At 39.8% G+C, this 20129-nt stretch overlaps 2 protein-coding genes across 2 annotated transcripts in view; one reads left to right on the forward strand and one right to left on the reverse strand.

Annotated features, from left to right (window-relative positions):
• Positions 1–4773: 4773 nt before the first annotated feature.
• On the reverse strand, positions 4774–12417 carry mettl14 (methyltransferase 14, N6-adenosine-methyltransferase non-catalytic subunit). The gene is made up of 11 exons (XM_030053083.1): positions 12180–12417; positions 11516–11604; positions 11256–11343; positions 10058–10135; positions 9260–9347; positions 9093–9183; positions 8730–8871; positions 8102–8194; positions 6728–6844; positions 6129–6339; positions 4774–5321 (listed from the first exon to the last, which is right to left on the reverse strand). Exons 1-11 carry the CDS (start codon positions 12243–12245, stop codon positions 5014–5016), a joined length of 1371 nt encoding a protein of 456 aa, XP_029908943.1. The 5' UTR covers positions 12246–12417; the 3' UTR covers positions 4774–5013.
• Positions 12418–13416: 999 nt separating this feature from the next.
• Positions 13417–20129, forward strand: part of prss12 (serine protease 12) — a 26332-nt gene continuing 19619 nt past the window's right edge. Inside the window, exons 1-5 of the mRNA XM_030053096.1 lie at positions 13417–13805; positions 15411–15549; positions 18247–18419; positions 19051–19201; positions 19820–19998. Coding sequence (XP_029908956.1) covers positions 13472–13805; positions 15411–15549; positions 18247–18419; positions 19051–19201; positions 19820–19998 — 976 coding nt within the window. The 5' untranslated portion in view covers positions 13417–13471. The remainder of the gene's footprint in view (positions 13806–15410; positions 15550–18246; positions 18420–19050; positions 19202–19819; positions 19999–20129) is intronic.

Below are 20129 nucleotides of genomic sequence, written 5' to 3' on the forward strand. Positions count from 1 at the left end.
TTGACTGGTGGTGAAGTTTAATTGACTGTTGCTGAAGTGGCATGAGCTGATGTTTAATTTGTAATCACTTCAAGAGAATCTGCATTACCTGGTGGTGAAGTTAAATCCACTGATGGTAAAGTTGCATTGACAGGTTGTGCCATGGTGTTGACTGCTGGTGAACTTGCATTATCTAGTAGTAGTAGTAAAAGTGTTTTGCGGTGAAATATGAAGTTGTGTTGTCTGTTGCTGACTAAAAATGTTTTGTTTGCACTGAGCAAACTTTGAACTAGTATCCTGCATAGATTAGCTCCCACAGCAAATAGCAGCTGTAGATGAAATATTTGCTTGCAATTTTATCATGAATAGATTAGCCACTGCAATTGCAAACGAACACTTTGCTCAACCATAACAATGGTGGAGCAATTATACCAGGTTGAAAATATAGTAATTATACTTAAAGGTCATGGCTTTTTCAGCTCACAAAGTAAGTGCAGCTGACAGAGGGAAGGGAGTAATGTAGTGCAACTTTTATTTCTGCTCGGCTTCCGTGGTTTCACAATATACCCAATAACCTTCAAAAGCGGAAATGTTTAGCAAATGGACACAGAGAAAATGTCTATTTTTTTTTTTTTTTTTTTTATTCCTAAAGCTTCTGTAGCTAACTTTTTCTTTTGGACTCTGAGGTCGCATACTGATACCAGGTGTAAATGCAGTTCTTGTTAAACCAAACTCTAGTTTAAGTGACTGTTGTGTAGGTGACTCTAAAAAGTCCTTTACACATGCTTTAACTGATAAAACTTTGAGCTAGACTTAAAAACTGAAACATATGTGTTACCTGTGTTAGTGCTGATATTTACAGTTGACGGTGTTGTAGCTGACATTGTTTCCACTTGTCCTGAAGAAGAAAATGTTACAATGCTCAAGTGTAAATGATAAGATTAAACTGTTACTTACTTTTGTAAGTCCTGAACTGTAAATAAGCCTGAGGTCTGTCTTGCCCTTCCTGCCCTCTCACTTACTTTCTCTATCTCCCCCTCACTCTCTCACTCCCTCTAACACACTTCAACAAATACCTGCTAATAGGAGAAGGAATATGAGAGCTTCCATCCTCTTGGCCTCTGGTTCCTGTGAAAGCATGTATTAAGCAATCATTATACATTAATTTAAAACTAATTTTAACATGAACAGAAAAATGTTAACACTCATGCTATCTCGATATCATGCTTAGGCACCTCAAGCTAAAATGTTAATTTTGGATAGCAGTTCAAAAGTAATATCAGAAGATGAGTGCATTTAGACTTAGCACTTTGATGAGCTGGTAGCTCAGGCCTACTCTGTCGAAAGTACAATAATTCAATAACATCTGCTTTTAATCTCATGGGGAAATAATCATATTAAGTTTTAAATGCCATAGCGAGAATAATTCTTAGTGCCGGCTGCAAGATGACATTATGGGATTCTCAGGCTAAAGTTATCATATTAGATTTTTTTTTTTTTTTTTTTTTTTTTTTTTTTTTTGACATTTTATTTAAACAAGATGTGGAAAGGTAAATCAAATCTTCTAATAATCTTATCAGATATTAAATAAGTAACTGAGTACCTTATTAACCATAACTTTATTAACCAAACTAAATTATATTTATCTCAGAATTTAATTGCAGTTTCAAAAAGTAGTGCATGGCCTCACAATAAATGTATATGAAATTAAACATTAAGAACATTGTGAAATCCATTTATCAGTAACACTATATGACAGATAGGCCTATATTCAGTAAATGATAGAATATCCATTTTAGACAATTCTATACTGTTTAGAATGAGAAAAAAAAAAATCAAGAGCTTTCAACTTAATTTGCACTTATGCACATTCGATGAGGTGTATTTGTTCCCTGCCTTGACATATTCTAATTGGAACTGTGCCATAGCTGATTATCTTACAACATATCTCAGAATTGCCTGTATCGTGATACCATTGTTATTGTGAGTACAATATTGTGATAGTATGATATCGCCAGTTACCCAGTGATTCCAACCCCTGATACAGACATGTTAGCACAGGCTGAATATTGTTTCTTACCCCAGCGTAATCCCAAATCCAGTCACCAGCAACAGCTTCTAGCGCAGATCAACAGCGTTCAGTGCAACTTGCAAGCCACCCAGCATGCCCCTGTCCCTCTTCTGCCAAAGATGTGAAGTGGAGATTTATCAGTGTGCTGCCTTTGTGTGGATGTCAACAGATGCAATTTTGGATTTTTTCCACCTGCGGACAGCTAACTAGCAGGACTTGTTCTTCTGATGCTGTGCATCATTTTCACGTCAGAATGATGAACCAATGCTCACACGCAGACACAGAAATATGGATGCACCCATTCAGTTTGACAAGGAGGATAAAAGGTGTTGATTTTTAGATGGAGATAAGAATAATACTGTAGCCTGAACAATAAAAGTATCCTTACTATTTCAAGTATGCATTACTTTTCACAACAAAGTCTTACTTATGGCCAATATGTCAAATTCAGTGACATCACTATCCCTTCCAAAAAGTTGTGGTGCTGTTAGTCCTTAACTTAAAATGCCACAAGCTGATAAGTTCATGTGATAAATGAAAGGGAGGTGCATTTAATGTGATTATTAATGATGGCTTGTAGGTGTGTAGTAATGAGAGTATGCAAGATATTGAATAGACCAATAAAATAATTTTTGTTAGACACAGCAAAGTTTAAAATGTATCAAATATATTACTCTAATAAATAATCAATGCCTATCATCCATCCGGTTTCAGCCAACAAACTGGTGTAGTATAACAACTGTAGATATTTTGATCAATTGATTTTTTTAGGAGACTTTTTTGGTGATTGCTAATAACAAACACAATTTCAGAGGATGTTTTAACACTTTTTAAAGCTACAGTATCTGACTAATCCTACGTGGGATAGGTGTTGAAACATATGGCAGCAAACAATGCAAAAGGAAAGCATGACTGACCCCCCAAAAATTTCTTTTACGTAGTCTAACTGCAATGACGCTTTGTTTTGCTTTAGTTAGCCCTCTCAAGAGGCACACACACATACACACACACACACACACACACACACACACACACACACACACACACACACACACACACCTATTTGTATAGAATATGGTTCAAGGACAGCTCATATGACTATATCTCTTTTAAATTTTGATCTGATTCCACATAGAATTGAAACGTTCCACGTTCAGCTCAGCATCTCTGTTTGATGTTCATTTAACTGTTTACATTAGTTTCAGCACACAGATCACTGCTATAAAGTGCTAAACTTGTACTTGAAAAAATGAGGATTTGGCCTGAAGGAGCCACAGCAGTGTTACAGGACTGATTTGAAGCCCCAGTGTGAGCATCTTATGGGTTCATGACATCATATATGCCACCCAGAAGCCATGGCTGCCAGCTGAGGTCCATGCACTGCTGGAAACCCAAGATGCTGCAGAATGGGAATGGAAAATTGAACAACTCAGAAAATCCACAGCCACTTCTTGGACACTAGGGATGAGCAAAGCATGTGGCAGTGTGTTCAGACCGATAGTGGACTGTGGTTCCAATTTAAAACCATACTCAATCCCAGAAGGCAGGTGATTTACAGTTCAAACCCAACATATCATACCAATAAGAGATCAACCCACACACCAGTGACAGTAATGAGATCACCCTATACAACAATGACAGGGACACCTGTACCAGATGATGATATACAGAATTCCTCAAATAGTACCCATCTCTCCCCTCTCTCTATTCCTTCATCTCTGCATGGTGTTTATGTGTTTTGGGGGTTTCAGTGCATACCTAACAGCATGCAAGAGAAGCATCATCGGGTAAGAACAGTCAGTCCTTCTACACAATGCAGTGGTTATGCTGTGTGTACACAAAGGTCAAAATACCTCGACAACAATAGCAGTACTAAAGGGTAATCCAACTGATGAGTTTCTGATTACCTACAGACTTACAAACACAAGATCCAGTTTATAGCATCTATTGTTTAGTGCTTTTTGGCTCATTCTGTCTTTGTCAGCCTGAGTTATTTCAGAAATTCTAGACTATACAAAAGATGAAACAACTCCCTCTCTTTGAGCCCAGAGATGTCAACCAAGAGGTCAAAAAGCTGAGACAATAATCTCAGAAACTGGAAACTACTACAGGTTCCGCAGCATTCTTTGTCTTGTCCTCTGAATTTTTTTTAGTAATTTTCAGAAAAGCCAAGTCTGCTACAAGCTCAAAGTTCTGCAGTATTAATAGTAAAAATAAACATTGTCATGGGCCTCAGAAGTGGATACTTCCACAACGAGTCTTTATCCAGTTCCACCTTGACAGCTGATTTGTTTTATATAGAAAAAAAAGTAAACTGTTTTCAGTAACTACAAATGTTGCTTTTTGTTCACCATTATGTTGTATATGAAGTATCCAATGGGTGTTAGTAGTGGAAAGCACTAGAAATGAATTGAGCTAAAATGCAGTTCTCACCCTTCATTTATCATTGACCTTACAGCTCTGTCCAGGCCAACTTAGCAAAATCACATCTTACTTCAAATTTAGCATTGAAATATGAGTGCTATTTTGCTTTCAGCACATTGGGAGCCAGTTACAGTGAGGCATAGTATTCCCTTGGATTACTGACATCTAGTGGTTAATGGTTAAAATGCATTCATGCCTCCTACTGCTTTGCTTACGTCCCAGTAATGATTTTCATGTTTTTATGCTTAACCACATATATCAACTGCTTATTCAATGAATAAGAAATGTGTGGACAGAAATAGAGAAAGGAATGTGTTTATTCAGACAATCCCTATTTAATCTACCAAAGTATGTCCATGAAAAAATACATGTAAACAAGCAAAAATTCATATTTAAACATATATCATACCCATAAACTCCAATGCACTAACTGCTATGTTTAAAAAAAGAAAAAGCACATGTTTGTACATGTGTTTATCTCTAGTCAGAGAAATGGGCATTTCTAAACATCAGTCTATGGTTATGATGAGTTCTTAGCTCTAGCGAGGGGGAAAGCCTCTATGTGGTGCCCCCCTGCCCCTGAATCCTCCTCTGTCTCCACGGAAATTTGGTCTATTCCTCTCGCGGCCCCTGTCTCCGCCTCTTCCTGCATTTGGCCCACCACGTCCCCCCCTGGGTGCTCCGCCACCACGGTCAGACTTAAGCTTGGCAGGAGGAGATTTGGGCCGCAGCCTCTCTATTTCCTCGGTGCAGCCAGACAGGTGGGAGTTGGGGATGGCAAAATGGGATGCATAGGCCTCTGGGTTGAAGTTACTGTTTGTCAGAGTGGGGCCCACCGTCAGCCAGCCTGGTAAGAGATAGAAAAAAAGTCAGAGTAAGGCTGCTGAGAAAGATCAGGGGGGTAGGGAAAGAGAAGACAACTGAAATAAACGTGAACAATACAAAACCCACTAACACAGTGGTTGTGAACCTTTTTGGAGTCAAAGACCCCCAGATAGATACACATCAGGCCATGAACCCACATTTCAAAAGATATAATCTCAGGGATCAATTTTAGTTATTGCATTCCTTTATCTATATCTGTCTGTACTGTAGAATGGCAGATTAACGGTGAAGAGTGTTACAATAGTCACTCTTGTACATTCTCTCATTGGGCTAACTTCTAGTACATGAAATCCTAGTGAAATTAAAATATTCCCCATTTTTCTGGGGACACCTGGTACCCTCTCAAGGATCCCAGGTTAAGCACCACTGCAGTAAATGAATTCAATATAAAGTTACCCCTGCATGTGTTAAAAATGATGGTCATTTGGTGCAATTTATTTGTCCCCCATTGTCCCCTTGCTTATGTCACCTTGTCTGTTGTCACTAAATTTCACCAATAAAAAAAAAAAAAAAAAAAATGATGGCACTAAGAAAACACATCAAGTGCACTAACACTGTCCCATGAGTAAAATATTAGGATTACTTGAGTTCCCCAGTTTTCCTCTACCTCTCCCCTTCATGATTGAAGGACATATCATACAATCAAAAGATCATCAACCAAAGGCTCATATATCCACCTGGTTGATCTACCTTTCTTAGAAAAACAGTGAGGGCTTGATATTCTGCACAACTGCCAAGCTTCCTGTGCTGTCCTGCTCATCCATCTCACCTGGTCTGATGGTCGAGTCTCGTCCAAACAGGTGCAGCCTCCTGCGGCCCAAACAAAAGTGCTCGATGATGTGGAAGATCTCTACGGGTTTCTCCACGTTTCCCATCTCTGGTTCCTCAGTGATGATCAAGTCGATATCCACGTTGGCGTGGATGAAATCACCATCTGTACTCCTACGCACCGTTCCTTTAATTCCCATGAGGCAGTGCTCCTGTTAGGAAGATATTTAGCGCATGGAGAGATGAGAACCAAGACGGGGAGAGGCAGATAATAATTAGACACTTCAGCATGAACTTCAGCTTCACTTCAGCATGAAGAAATATATGTTTTGACTTATGCAGAGAAGTTTTAATAAAACAGACAGTTTGCTTGCAACATAAGAGGCAAACAGTTTTTACAAGTCATAATGGTGAAGTGTTAAAAATGTAGATAAATCTTTAAATTGTAATGAACACGCATTTAAGAATTTGGAGAGAAACTATTATAGTCATCTAATTGTGTTATTGAGCTAGAACAACCGTTTAAATAATAATACAATTTTAATTACACAGTATGAAAAATGAACACATTTTTAATCTTCCTGTATGTGTGCACTGTACCTTTGTCCTCTGGAAAACTGCTTTTGGATCTAGTGTCTTGGTCTTGCCTGGGTTGTTCTTGTTGGTCTTGATCCAACAGATATCCTCACACCGTCTGAAGCCCCACTTCCTCAAACACTGAAATGGGTAAAATCAGAGATAAGCCCATGAGTCTCATAGTGGACGATAAATATTTAAGTAAGAGGAGGGCACTTGGTATCAGCTGTCTTTTGCGATTTCACCATATCCTGATACTAAACTAACTGTTGCCAAGAGAGAAATCTAGCCCCATTTTCTAACAAGCCACCTGACTTGTACTGCATGAATATGAAACACAGAACTGCTAAGACAGAGCATTTATTCTCAACAAGCCTCCCTTGAATAAAGCCTCAAATAATATCAATAATTTTTACACTTCAACTTTAATTCCATGGCTGCCATGGAATAAAAGACCAAGTGTAAAATTAGTTATAATTTGTCTGCCTTCTCCCGGTTTTCGTTCATGGAATTAGTCCCTTTTAGCCATTTTTCTGGGCTGGGCTGAGCATTTTTTATCTGCTGTGTTAATGTTGCTGAGTACACCTCCTACACTACTTTGTCTTTGTTTGGCCGCAAAAGGAAACCTCAACTCCTGTATCAATAATTTAAAATTATTTTTTTTTAAGTAAAGGAGACAGTACATGATTATAAGAATGAATCTAAGTGGGGGACGGTTTGACTCACTTACTGCAGACAACCAATGAACAAAGAAATTATTATCATTCATTTAACATCGCCCCTGACGTGGATCAATGATACCCCCACAACATAAGCAGGAATAGAAGGGGGCTTAAGCCTGGAGCAAGCTAGGATGAACAGAGGTATTTCTCATTACCACATGCCAGAGGTACTTCAAAGGCAGGCGATAACACCCTGGCCTATTGTAATAACATTACACAGAGCAGCTGTCTGACACACACTCAACCTGTGAGATTGTGAGGGTATGAAAGTGCGTGGAGATACAAGGAAAAATACAGCGTTTCATCTGTCATTTTAATAGCTGTGGTGCTTTGGCCAACATTTCTAGTGTTCTCCTTTATCTGTCACTGTTTGGGTCTAAGTTATGTTTAAAGTTGCAAATCTGATGTTAGAAATAATTAAATTACTATATAATCACTACTTCTGAAGCATCTGGACTACGCTTAGTTTAGTTTTAGATATCATTAAGGCTAAATTACAGTGCATTTTAATTTCACTGTTTTTTTTCTTGCAGTGGTGGTAAATAAATACAGGGGAAACACTGGAATAATCAGCAACTCCAAGCTGCAAACGTCTAATTAAACTAGCAAAAGATTTCACATGGATTTGGGACATATGTGTGTATGTTTGTGTGTTTTTAGCTGAGTAAAGTGTTACCATTCTGCCAAGATCCAGGCCTTCTCCAGAACCACACCAGAGAAAGACAAAGGAGCGTAGAGCTGAAATCTCCTCAATCTCCAGCTTCATAATCTATAGTTGTCAAGAACAGAGGAGGGAGACGTGAATGAACACAATTTCATAAGAACAGTATGTGCAAACTTAACGTACTGCACATTAAACAGCGTTCATTTCCTTTAGTTACCAATAAACATAAGCATACACTGCTGACTCCAAACAAAGCAGGTATGCATTACATTAGGGCTGAACAATATGATGAAAAAAAAAGAAACATATTGCAATTCATTTTACAGATACTGTGATTGTGATATGATTCACAATTTTAGGAGTTATCATTTTTGTATTTAATATTCATTTTCACTGAAAAGGCTATTAAAACGATGATGATGTGCTTTTTGCTGGGCTCAGTGCCCAGCAAACATGTTTTTTGTACATCTGGAAAATATAATTTGTTGGCTCTGTAGCACCATAATATTTTATACACAACACTGTCTTGTGACATTTTACCTATATCAGAAAATTGCATCTACTGCAATCTGGATATTCACTTGACCATATTGCAATTTCAGTAATATTTCAACTAACTGTTCAGCCCAATAACACATACATCGTCCCAGGTCCAGAAACGTTCAGTGTGGCTGATGCCTGATTCTCTGTAGTACTCCTCCAGTGGAGGCTCAAGCAGAATCACGTCAAACTTGCACTTCAAATCCCGCAGATCAAAATGTTCTGGGTCGGCCTGGAGATACCTACACACAAACACACGCACGCACACACACACACGCACACGACTCAAAACATAGCTCCCTCTCCACAAAACAGCTAACATCTATAGGAAAGGGCCAGTGTTGCCTTAATGCAAACTGCTTTCGCTGGGTCTCACAATGAAAATCAGCCAATTATTTATCCTGTCTGTTGATATGAACAGAAGTCTAAGCTACTGGCCCATTTACATTATCCGTTTACATACATGGGAGGAGTGTTGGTGCTGGAGATGAGTTCATCCTTCAGTCTGATCAACTCTCTGAGTTTAGGATACTCCTCAAACCGGTCAGCCAGGCCTGAACCACAGAACAGATGGAGGTTAGAAACACACACAGACAAAGAGAAACACAGACACAAGAGACAGACACTCACCAACGTCCCGGATGAAGTTTTGAGGTCTGTGTCCTGTATCCACAAAATGCTGGCAGTAATCATTGTGGGGATTGAGACTCTGGGTGCCCTGAAAAATAAAACAAACCGTTAGAACTACCGCAGCATAAAATGAATGTCTGAACCAGTAAAAACGAGATTTACTGCACATGAAGAAGAGGAATGAGAGAGAAAGCAGGGGTATGAATTGCTGGTTATCTATCTAAGCATTTTAACTCAAATAAAAATGTATCAAATTAGAAAAGCTGAACGAAGAAAGCTGACTTGAGGCAAAAATTTTATTTTGTCAATAAAAAAAGTTATGCAGCAAATTGCATTAGGGTTGATTTTGTTAGAAAAATAATGCCTCTGGATGCACTGCACAGGTTTTCTGGAGCCAAGTCTGACTGGCATAATGGCAATTTATCCAAAACAGCATTGTAAGCATAAACATTAAAAGTCCAATATAGCACGATGTTTAATAGATTGTTTTTATGGCTGACAGGCATATCTAGCCTTTCAATGTGTCTATAAATCATGGGGCTTGTTCTAACATCATTACATGATTCTTTGTGCCATAGGCCTATATGCTGTCCCTCCAAGACTCTTGTAGGTATACGGCCATTATCTGGTAGATTGGAATACTGCCAAGTATGTTTGTTTGTTTTCATCTCAAAAGAGCATAAAATGTGGAAACATGGAAACATAACTGGTGAAAGAAAGTGCAAAGGAGAGGAAATGGGTATAAACAGAGAAAGTGTGAATGAAAAAGACAGACAAGCAAATGTCAAGTTTCTCAACCTTGAGGAAAGTACTTGAGTCCTTGTATACTTCCTCGTAAGGGTTACTTTCTTCAGGCTGCTGCACCTCCACTTCATCCTAAAAGACACACACACACACACACACACACACACACACACACACACAAAATGAGTCTGCCTGTAACTCAAGCTTTTGCCATTTTATAATGTAAAACAGAATCTTTTTGAGAGGACGTGTAGGCAGCCTGTAAAGGTTAGGTCAAGAGGAGACTGCTGGGAGCTGCTCTAAAGAGCAAACTAATTAGGGAAAGAATCTTCAGTTTTTCCTTGTTGACACTGGGGTGCCAGGATGAAGGTGCAAAACAAATCACATCTAAGAAGGTTTATCAAAGTTGTTTCTTAATCGACGACATGACATATTGTATTTAAACACTAAGTTCACAACAAGTTCATGTACTTTTATTTTTGAAGAGCAGAAGCAAGAGGGAGATAGAGTCTCATGCAACACTGTGCCATTCCAGTGAGAGTATTTACTACCACTGCCAGGGGATGGAATTAAAAAGCGAGTTTACATGAAAAACAAATGAATGTCTATCGTGGGGGAAAAAGAACTGACGCTTTTATATAATACTTCACATAGCATACTCTCTGAATCCAAATCCAAAAATTTGTTGCAAAAGCCATGTTGCCATTGCATTAGTCTATCAGTGAGTTTTTGATTAGTATTACCTGGAAAAATATGATTTAGAGAGAATAATACAGATGGAGCTATCTGTCTATGCATGCAACTGAGCTTAATCTGTGATTATTTTACAAAACAGTGATTATGTTTAACTCTCAAAAAATAAAATTATTTATCAGTCAACAAAAACTTGAGATAACAAGGCTGTAATGTCAGAGCCCTGATTATTTCACATGTCACGTAATTATGAAAGTAATGTCTGATCCTTTTCATCAATGGCAGGATGACTTTTCTAGGTGATGTCTGAACCGTATGATGAAAATACACAAACTATTTCTTTTCCTTTAGGAAACAAAACAAGTGGGCATGGTTTTCTCTCTATAAATATTTTAAATTGCCAACAGGATTATTTGGAGCTTTATCAATTAAAGGGAATCACAATGGTACGTGCAATTTATAGAAGCCTCCTTTAAGTTGTTCCAACTTATATACAGCGGGTGGAGTCATCTTTGACCCATGTAGCTTCACAGAGTGTTTCCTTCTATAATTTACTCACCTTTTGTTCCTCCACATCTTCCTCTGTGTCCTCTCCCTCTGCCTGAGCTTTCCGTTTGGACGATGGGACCGTAGAGTCAAATGAAGCTCTGCAAAACATTAATATCTTTACTTACTAAGCTTCCTGTTTAGTGCAGCTTTCCCTTGTCAAATCAAACAGAACCACAGATAAATGTTTGGTATCACCTCCAAGGAAAAAAAAAAAAAAAAAAAAAAAAAAAAGACTTATCAGAAGTTCAAGTGTTTTAATTAATTCCTCACCTGCATGTTTCCCTGGTCTCCTCTATCTCCTTCAGCTCATCTTTACTGTTTAGCACAGCACCAATACTGTCTGCGCTTTCAGCTCCCAACTGCAGATGAACAAAAGGTTATATTACAAATATATGCAATAAGCTATGACTTAATATTCTGATATGTATGTCCTTTTGTTGTATGTTGCACATCATTTTCATTTGCCATCTTATATTCATACAGCATACATTTACACACTGCACATTTGACTCAGAGTGTCCTGATACCAACATGTAGTCTAATGCTATCATTTAGTCTAATTATTAGGTGTGTTTACTTAACATGCAGCAGTGTTGTGATGCCATTTAGCGTTATTTTAGCTGGAGCAGCATCAAAATATTGCTGGCATTCATTTTTGTTCAAAAATATGTGTTGTTAAAAAATCATGGCATGTTATTGAAGCAGTTTAAACAACGTGGGTGGCTTTCAGTGAGCGGCTGCCATTCAAATTAAATAAACTATACTGTTATCAGACTGAGACGTGGCTAACAACGTTTACCAGCATGGTGCACTTTTCTACACCATGCGACCGACTGTATTTGATCCATATGTTTGCTCATTTACCCAGCGCTTTAGGCTGACATTCATCTCCTAAATGTTGCTGTAGCCGACAAGAGGCTCAGTTTTTGTTTACCTGTTGAGCTAAAAGCTGCCGCCTCAGCTTCTGCCGCTCACGGATTTCTTGCAGTCGACTGTTCATTCTTTCTTTCTGTCTGTCTTTTAATATCTCGTATTGGTTTCTAGTGAAATGCTGGGTGTCCTGTGTCGCTGATAGACCAAAACATTGCCTGTAAACGCGACTGAAAGGCAACTAAGCTATGGCTAGTTACCGCGGAAATGTGTTCTTGAGTAGACGCGCTTTGATAGTGTCATCAACTCGGACGCTGGGATTTTACGCCAACAATGTTCCTCCAATTGGAGAGCGCCATGGACTCTGAGGTACTCTCCGTCTCCCCCTGCTGTCTCACACGCACAGACACACACGCACGCACGCACACACGCACACACACTAGAGAGAGAGAGAGCAAGAGAGTACGGGCTGGATAAGCGTTACTGTAGACTGATAAATAATGCAGTGAGTCTGTTCCTTTCATCGCTTTGGTATCAGTTGCCTCTTCCTCTCTCGTTGCTGTATATTAATAAGCAATCATTTAACCATACGTCTTTGGTTTGAGGCCACTTTCCGCTGACTATTGATTATTTGATAACCAATCCCTGGCTGCCAGGTGAAAATATCATATTCAAGATAATAAAATAACTATCCATACAGGCCTAATAAAAGTTATACTATGCAAATCTCACAGAATGGGAATATCGATGTAACCGGTAAGTGGATAAGATGAAGGTGGGTAAACTATCATCATTTTAAGGCAAGGAGTCAATAATAAAAGCAAAGAAAAAAAAATCTGGGCCATATTCGTAAAATGTATTTTCTTCACATGACTTGTTATACCGTGATGTAGGGTTTAGCTGCTGCTACAAATTTCCTCATAAAGACTATGTGAGCCTTCAGGTGGACAAACAAAACTTATAAAATGAGTTTTTTTGGTCGGTTTCCACTACCTTGGCTTATAAACTTGCTGCTGAGTAGGTTACTGAAACACTACAAGACCTCATGGAATCATTATACGGATTTTACAGTGAAATTAAATAGGTTACAACAAAGTGCAATAACTGTAAAATAGCCAGGCGTAAAACTAAAGGCACTCACAGGGATATAACAGAGAATTTCGTTAGAGCCCGCCTGTCTGTTTCATTGATCCGCGTCTGTGTGTTTTCCCCCCTCTCCTCAGCTGCTCGCACTCATTCCCGTCCCACGGCAGGGCAATGAGGCTGACTGGAAACCGCGTCTCCCCAGCTGATGGCACAACCCGGCGCACTGACACATCCAGTAGCTGCGAGTGACTGAGATAAACAGACATAAACATGAATTGGGCATTTCTGACTGTGACTGCTGCGCTTTTGGCTGCGCACAACAGCTGCAGTTATTCCAGCAGCGTCCCTTCATTCATTCTGCCGTTCACGGAGTGCGTCCACAGCCGCGGGAGAGACGCTTCCTACCGGGGAGCGGTGGACGTCACCGAGTCCGGGGCCCGGTGCATGAACTGGAGCGAGGTGTCCGGGTTTAGGGAGCGCTACCCGGGGAAAGGAATAGGGCAGCACAATCACTGTCGCAACCCAGACGGCAGGATCCGACCCTGGTGCTTCTTCAGGAACAACAGAGGCAGAGTGGACTGGGGATACTGCGACTGCAAACAAGGTAGACCCACAGCACAGGTCTATAGAAGTACACTAAAGCTATAATACATATTTGAGGGGTACTACACAATTATCATAGTAAGCCTAAATTATAGGAATATTATTGCCTGTCATTGGGAATGCATGATTTAGAAACTGTGACGGCCATACGCAGTAAGTCGTTACAGCAGTGGGATATGATAAATATTTTTGTTGGCGGATTAAGAGCAGATGCCCGAGCAGTGGTGGTTGTTATTGTGGTCATTGCAGTGTGCGTGCGTGTGCGTTTGTGCGTGTGTAGGCCCATGCGTAACACCGATGACTGCCTCATTTGTGCTGAAAAACTCAAAAAGCCCATTCAGAAGTAGTTAGACAGGGTTGCTGCATATTCAGCACTCATGGCAAGTCCAAGCACATTTGTCCTGTAATGTGCGCGGAGGTATTTGCCTATGGTGTATTTGGCAGAGACACGGTCCCGCGAGTCAGTGCTAGTGAGTTTGCAATGAGTTACGTAGAAGACGAGGCATATTAACCACATCTATCAGAGAAGGAGAGAACAAAAACTCTTTACTAAAATGAATGGAGACAAAGTGGACCTCATGGAAGTGGACATCTCTTGTCTCAAAAAGACAGGAGAGAGAGAGAGAGAGAGAGAGAGAGAGAGAGAGAGAGAGAGAGAGAGAGAGAGAGGTGATAAGAATAGAGGGTGTGATTTCCATGTGGCAAGTGCATCAGTGTGGGCTGCAGTGTGTATTAATCAGCAGCTGCAGGTGTTGTAAACACACACTGAGCACGTTTTTAAAGGTGATTGGGCAATTACACATGAGCCTTTCTTTGGAAGCCTCGAGGTGTGTTTGTGTGAGTTAAATTTCTGTGTTTATATCTGAAAGACTGTGCTGGAAGTTCTCTCCAAGTTCACATATCTGTGTGTATGTGTGTGTACGCGTGTGTGTGAGATTGTTGTGGATGTTTCACCACCCTGCCATTCTCTGTTGCCCTCATGGGCCCATATAGTCTTTATTGTGGCCTTGTGAAGCCACTGGGTAGACAGAGAATTTATGACTGTACCGACAAATATCAAATAAAAGGCTCAAAGCAATCAGGTTACTCCTACAATATAGCTCCCTGGAGAAACACACACACACACACACACATACACACACACACACACGCACACATTTACACACACAGATAGTAGCCATTTCTTTTTTCATGCGAGAGCTTATAAATGCAGCCAGGCTGTAAATTAACAGCATTACTTTTTTATGTTGACAGATTCATAGGCACATTTATCAGACAGTCGGGTGCGTGTCTCTGTGCACATGCCTGTTGTCTTGACAAAAATGGCAAGTAGCTTCTCTTTTGTTCTGTTTTTCCACCTGTAAATTCGCTCTTCCTTTCCCTCCAGGTCTGTTCAGTCTTCTCACCATTGTATACTTTTATTGTTTCCATTTCCTGCTGCACTTATTCTCTCTCACTTGCTCTCACAGGCTTTTTGTGCATATTGTTACACACAACATTGATCTCTCAAGTCAACATCATCCTTGCCACCCCTTTCTCTCTATCTCTTTTATTTGTGCTTTTGTTATAATACATCTGTGGTTCTTTTTTCCTCTCCTCTTCCCAGGCTCAGTGCGTCTGCAGGGAGGCCGGTCCAAGCTCGATGGTAGGGTGGAAGTTTATATACAGGGAGTGTGGGGGTCTGTGTGCAGCGATGACTGGGGGGACGAAGACGCTGCAGTGGTCTGTAGACAGCTGGGCAAAGGGTGAGTGAGCACACATGCACATGCACACATACATATGCACACATGCTCAGAAATTCACTATTTCCCAGTCTGTGTCCCCCTCGCCCTGGCTGGCTCTTTTACGTACACATGCAGACACAGGTGCAAGTGCAATCATAAAGTCACTCTGTGAATTTGCCCTCGGAGGTCCGACAGATGGTGAGAGTCCGGTGGAAAATTAGTGGGAATGTAAAGGAATCTCATACCACTGCACCCGCACATCCATATAAGCATGCACACAACCACACAGCTGTATTTTGATAACTTTAGCTTATTGTCTCAGGCACATGTATCGTAAATTGGACATGGCGAACATTTTGAAATGCGGCAGTAAGGCTTCAAGCCTTGACATGATTCTCAACAGGAAACGTGTGGTGTGTCTACTGAATAGGTGTTGCTATTGTGAGCCGCCTTCTTCTCTTCTCTTGTCTTCTCTTCTCTTGTCTTCTCTGCTCTTCTCTTCTCTTCTCTTCTCTTCTCTTCATCTCCTCACAAACAGTCACTGTATTCTATTCCAGCGTGACCCTTGCATTCCAACCCCCCATTCCCTAGAGGTATTTAAATACCTTTAGTGCTCAGCTATTTACCTCTACACACACACACATACACACACACACACACACACACACACACACACACACACACACACACACACACACGCATGCACACGCACGCCTGTGTCTATTAGTCTTGTCTATGGAAGGAGGTCATGCCAGAGACAATGCTCTTTTGCTGGGCCTTATTCAGTTGAGAAGGACCCTGATTTCCCTGGAGAAGAGAGAAGCTTGGTACACTTAAACACACTGATACTGACACCAGCACTGGCATATATGCTGACAAGCATGCATACCTGTGCACGCACATTCACATAAGAAGCCAGTCAAAGTACACCATTAAGGGACAGAGGGCAGATGTCGGCTACATGTCACTTGGAGTTGTGTGTGATGAGTTTCAAATGGACCGTCATTGACACTTATTAGCAGTGAAACTGCTGACAGCGTTGGTGTTGCACTGGCACATTATGGACATACTGAGGGCTCAAGGTCACTGCTACAGCCTCAAAATAGTTGCTTTTCTTTTTTTATTCTTATGTCTATATTCTGGCTGGTAGATCTGTCTTCAGAGGTGTGAAAAAAATATTGAGAATACCTGCAACTACGCTGTATTTCTGCTTTGAAAAAATACATATTTTTTCAACACTATTTTTTATTTTTTGTTTACATAGAAAGAAGAACCTTTTCAAACTACTAGACCCACCAGACCGACCCTACCTTCAGCCTCAAAATATATATTTCCTATCTTTGTAAATAATAACAAATTTCAAATAAAAATAACAAATAAATTAATCAATTAATTTAAAAAATATATAAGGAAATTAAATGAACAATAATTAAATAAAAACAACACTTCTCAGAAACACCACCAGGTTAACATGGATATATTATCTGGCATTCTTCCCAGCTATCTAGAAATCAAAATTACTCTCAGTGGGATTTAATATAAAACCAATTTCTGATATCAAGGATTAGCACCTATGTCTAATCACAAGGATCTGTACATACACATAGTACCTCTCAAATCATATCCATCTTTAATCATCTGGATTGACAGATTTCTGTTCATTTTTCATGAAATGTAAATAGGGAGTTTGCATCCTATAAAATACTTTCTCTTGCCTCTCATGTTATAAGTAAAATTTTTAAAACAAGATTACAAGACATCTTTTTAATCCGCTGGCTACATTTAGGTGTTTCAATATCCTTTCATTTTAAAGCAATCACATATTTAATAAACAAAAGTTAAGTGTTTTATGTTTCCTTTTGCATATTGGAAAATCTTAAGGATATGATGTAATGTGATGTAAGCATTTTCTGTTAATTCAGAAATTAGTTCAGTTAGTTTACAGAAGATTTTAAGCTTCCACATACATTGGAAAAGAGTGCCAATTTCTTCCTTGTATTTCATACAGTTATCATATTGGGATTAAAATGGTGTTAGTTAACATGTGTAATGTAGATCCTAAGCAACCATTTATAATGTAACAGTTTCCATCTGGTATTAATAGTTATAGTTTGAGCCTGAAGGTATGTCTCTTCCCAGTCCTCAGTGGAGATGTCTATCTGAAGATCATTGTTCCATGCAGAGAGACAGGAGAGAGAATTTTCTTTGGAGGCTGTCAGTAACCTATTGTAAAACTTGGACAAATGGCATCTATTGTGCACAGTAAATTGTTCAATGGTAGACACTGTAAGATATTAAAAAGTCTGGGATTTTACAAATTTCTGCATCTGCAAGTATTTGTAAAAAAAAAAAAAAAAAAAAAAAAAAAAAAAAAGCTTCCTATTAAGGCCATATTTATTTGCGAATTGTTGAAAGGTTAAAAGAATGCTGCCACCATACAGGTCTTTTATTTTACTTAATCCTTTATCTGTCCTGTGTTTTAATCCTTCATTGCATCTCCCTATTCTGAAACAATCATTGCCCCAAATTCTTTAAAAAATATAAAACAAAAAAAAAAAACTATGAAAATCCAACTTTTATCAGGTGAGTTTCTGTTGCTCGTTTGTAATTATGATGTAGTATTATCTCTGATTATCATAAGGATTTTGTTAACACAGCAATCTCATACCTCACTTATCTTAAGAGAGTTGACGTCAAGCTCCTATTTCCCCTTTTTAGGATGTCAGGTCGTGCACGTGCATCCCCCCTGTCCCGTCTGGGGATGACCAAGCTCCACTGGAGGGCTGTCCATTGCCAGGGGGAGGAGCCAGACCTGCTGCAGTGTCCCAAGACCTCCTGGAATGGAGGGGAATGTGCTCTGGCTGCAGCCGTCACCTGCACCCAGCCACAAGGTGGGCTTGCCTCATGGCAAAGTATAGGCCTGCATGGTGGAGAGAGGTGTATATAAAGATAACAGGACTTGAAACCTTTGGTTCATTCTATTAGGAATGGGTGATATTGCAAAATATTTGGTTTATGCTGTCCTTTCCTGGTTTTAAAGGATGCATCACAATAAAGGGATGCAATTTTCTGAACTTAGTAGACTGTTCTAGCTATTTCATTATTTGTCACTAACTGCTTGGTCATCAAATTCACATCACTAATGATTACTTATCAGAAATCTCTTAGAGCTCAATATTTTATAAAAGCACCAATAGTCATTCCCTCAATATCATTGCAATATCGATACTGGCTTTTTGGTTCAAGACATTGTGATATTTAATTCTATCCATATTTCCCAGTTTTAAATTGTATAACTTTTACCTGTCTTTGGAATTACAGAATTGTCTTTGATGAATAACTTATAAAATGAAGGGAAAAGAAGCAAAGCAGTGGCTGTGTTTTGTGTTTGCAAGTGGAAACTAGCACTTTTGTTGGGGGGGGCTGCCCATTCATTAGATTTACTTGCGGATACACTACATGCACAGATGCTTTAAGTAGATTCTGAGTGTGAATGTATGCGTGTGTTTGTCTGTGTTGCAGCACTTGTGGCGCTCCCTGTGCGGCTGGTAGGGGGTCGGTCGGGGTCAGAGGGCACAGTTGAGGTCTTCCATGGAGGGCAGTGGGGTTCCATATGTGATGACCAATGGGATGACAGTGACGCAGAGGTGGTCTGCAGACAGCTGGGGCTGAGGTGAAGGGACACAGACATTAATGTTCATATTTCTATTCATTCCAACCAGTGATTAACATACAGGAAACACTTTGTGCATAGGAGAAAGTCAGAAAAGTATAGCACAGAGAGAGAGAGAAGTTGAGATGAGCCAATGTGGGTGTCCAGCTCTGTGTCTCTCTCTCTCTCTCTGTCTCCAGAAATATGAGAAGTATTCTTTCCATTCGGACACACAGCAAGAAGAGCGAGCATTAAGAACATCTGGGGGTCAGATAGTGAATCAAGCTCATTGTTCCTGGATGAATTCTAGCACAAAGATATGCATGCTTAGCAACACCACACTCTCTGCAAATGACTGTGAGTGTGTATGTGTGTCTTTGTGTGCATAAGTGTAGGTGTTTATGTTTGTGCATGCAGAGGTGTGTGGCGAGCAATTTAAAAAATAAATAAATAAATAAAAACGTCTGATAATTTAAATTCCAGTTTTTATTTATACTAGATTAAAAAATCTTGGATTTTGTAAATCAGGATCTGAATCCATGAGTCAAGGCATAGCGAAATACCTGCCTCTATTTTTAGCTGTATCAATATTATTAAATCAGACCTTCTATTCTTTGCTGTCCTCTTTTGTCTGTGTAGTGGTGTGGCGAGGGCCTGGGGCCAGGCGTATTTTGGAGAGGGTTCAGGCCGAGTGTGGCTGGATGAGGTGCGCTGCACAGGGAATGAGCTTTCTGTGGAGCAGTGTCCTAAAAGTGCCTGGGGGGAACACAACTGTCTGCACTCAGAAGACGCAGGGGTATCCTGCAGTCCACTCACAGGTAGGATGACACATGCTTCAGCATAAGAAATTCACATACATACGCACAGACTTGTGAATACACACACATGTTTTGTCACAGAGGCAAGAAAAAGTACACAGGCTCAATGTCATGTGCAATTAAGCTCCAAA

This window comes from Myripristis murdjan, chromosome 1 (genome assembly GCF_902150065.1).
Source record: "Myripristis murdjan chromosome 1, fMyrMur1.1, whole genome shotgun sequence".
Lineage (NCBI taxonomy): Eukaryota > Metazoa > Chordata > Actinopteri > Holocentriformes > Holocentridae > Myripristis > Myripristis murdjan.

Bases quoted from the DNA above. Each gene is read 5' to 3' on its own strand.
- mettl14 (XM_030053083.1), bottom strand. From the start codon at position 12,245: ATGAACAGTCGACTGCAAGAAATCCGTGAGCGGCAGAAGCTGAGGCGG. The intron at 11,344-11,515 runs GTGAGGAATTAA...AATGTTTTGCAG, and splicing joins GAGACCAGGGAAACATGCAG to AGCTTCATTTGACTCTACGG. The intron at 10,136-11,255 runs GTGAGTAAATTA...TGTGTCTTTTAG, and splicing joins AAGATGTGGAGGAACAAAAG to GATGAAGTGGAGGTGCAGCA.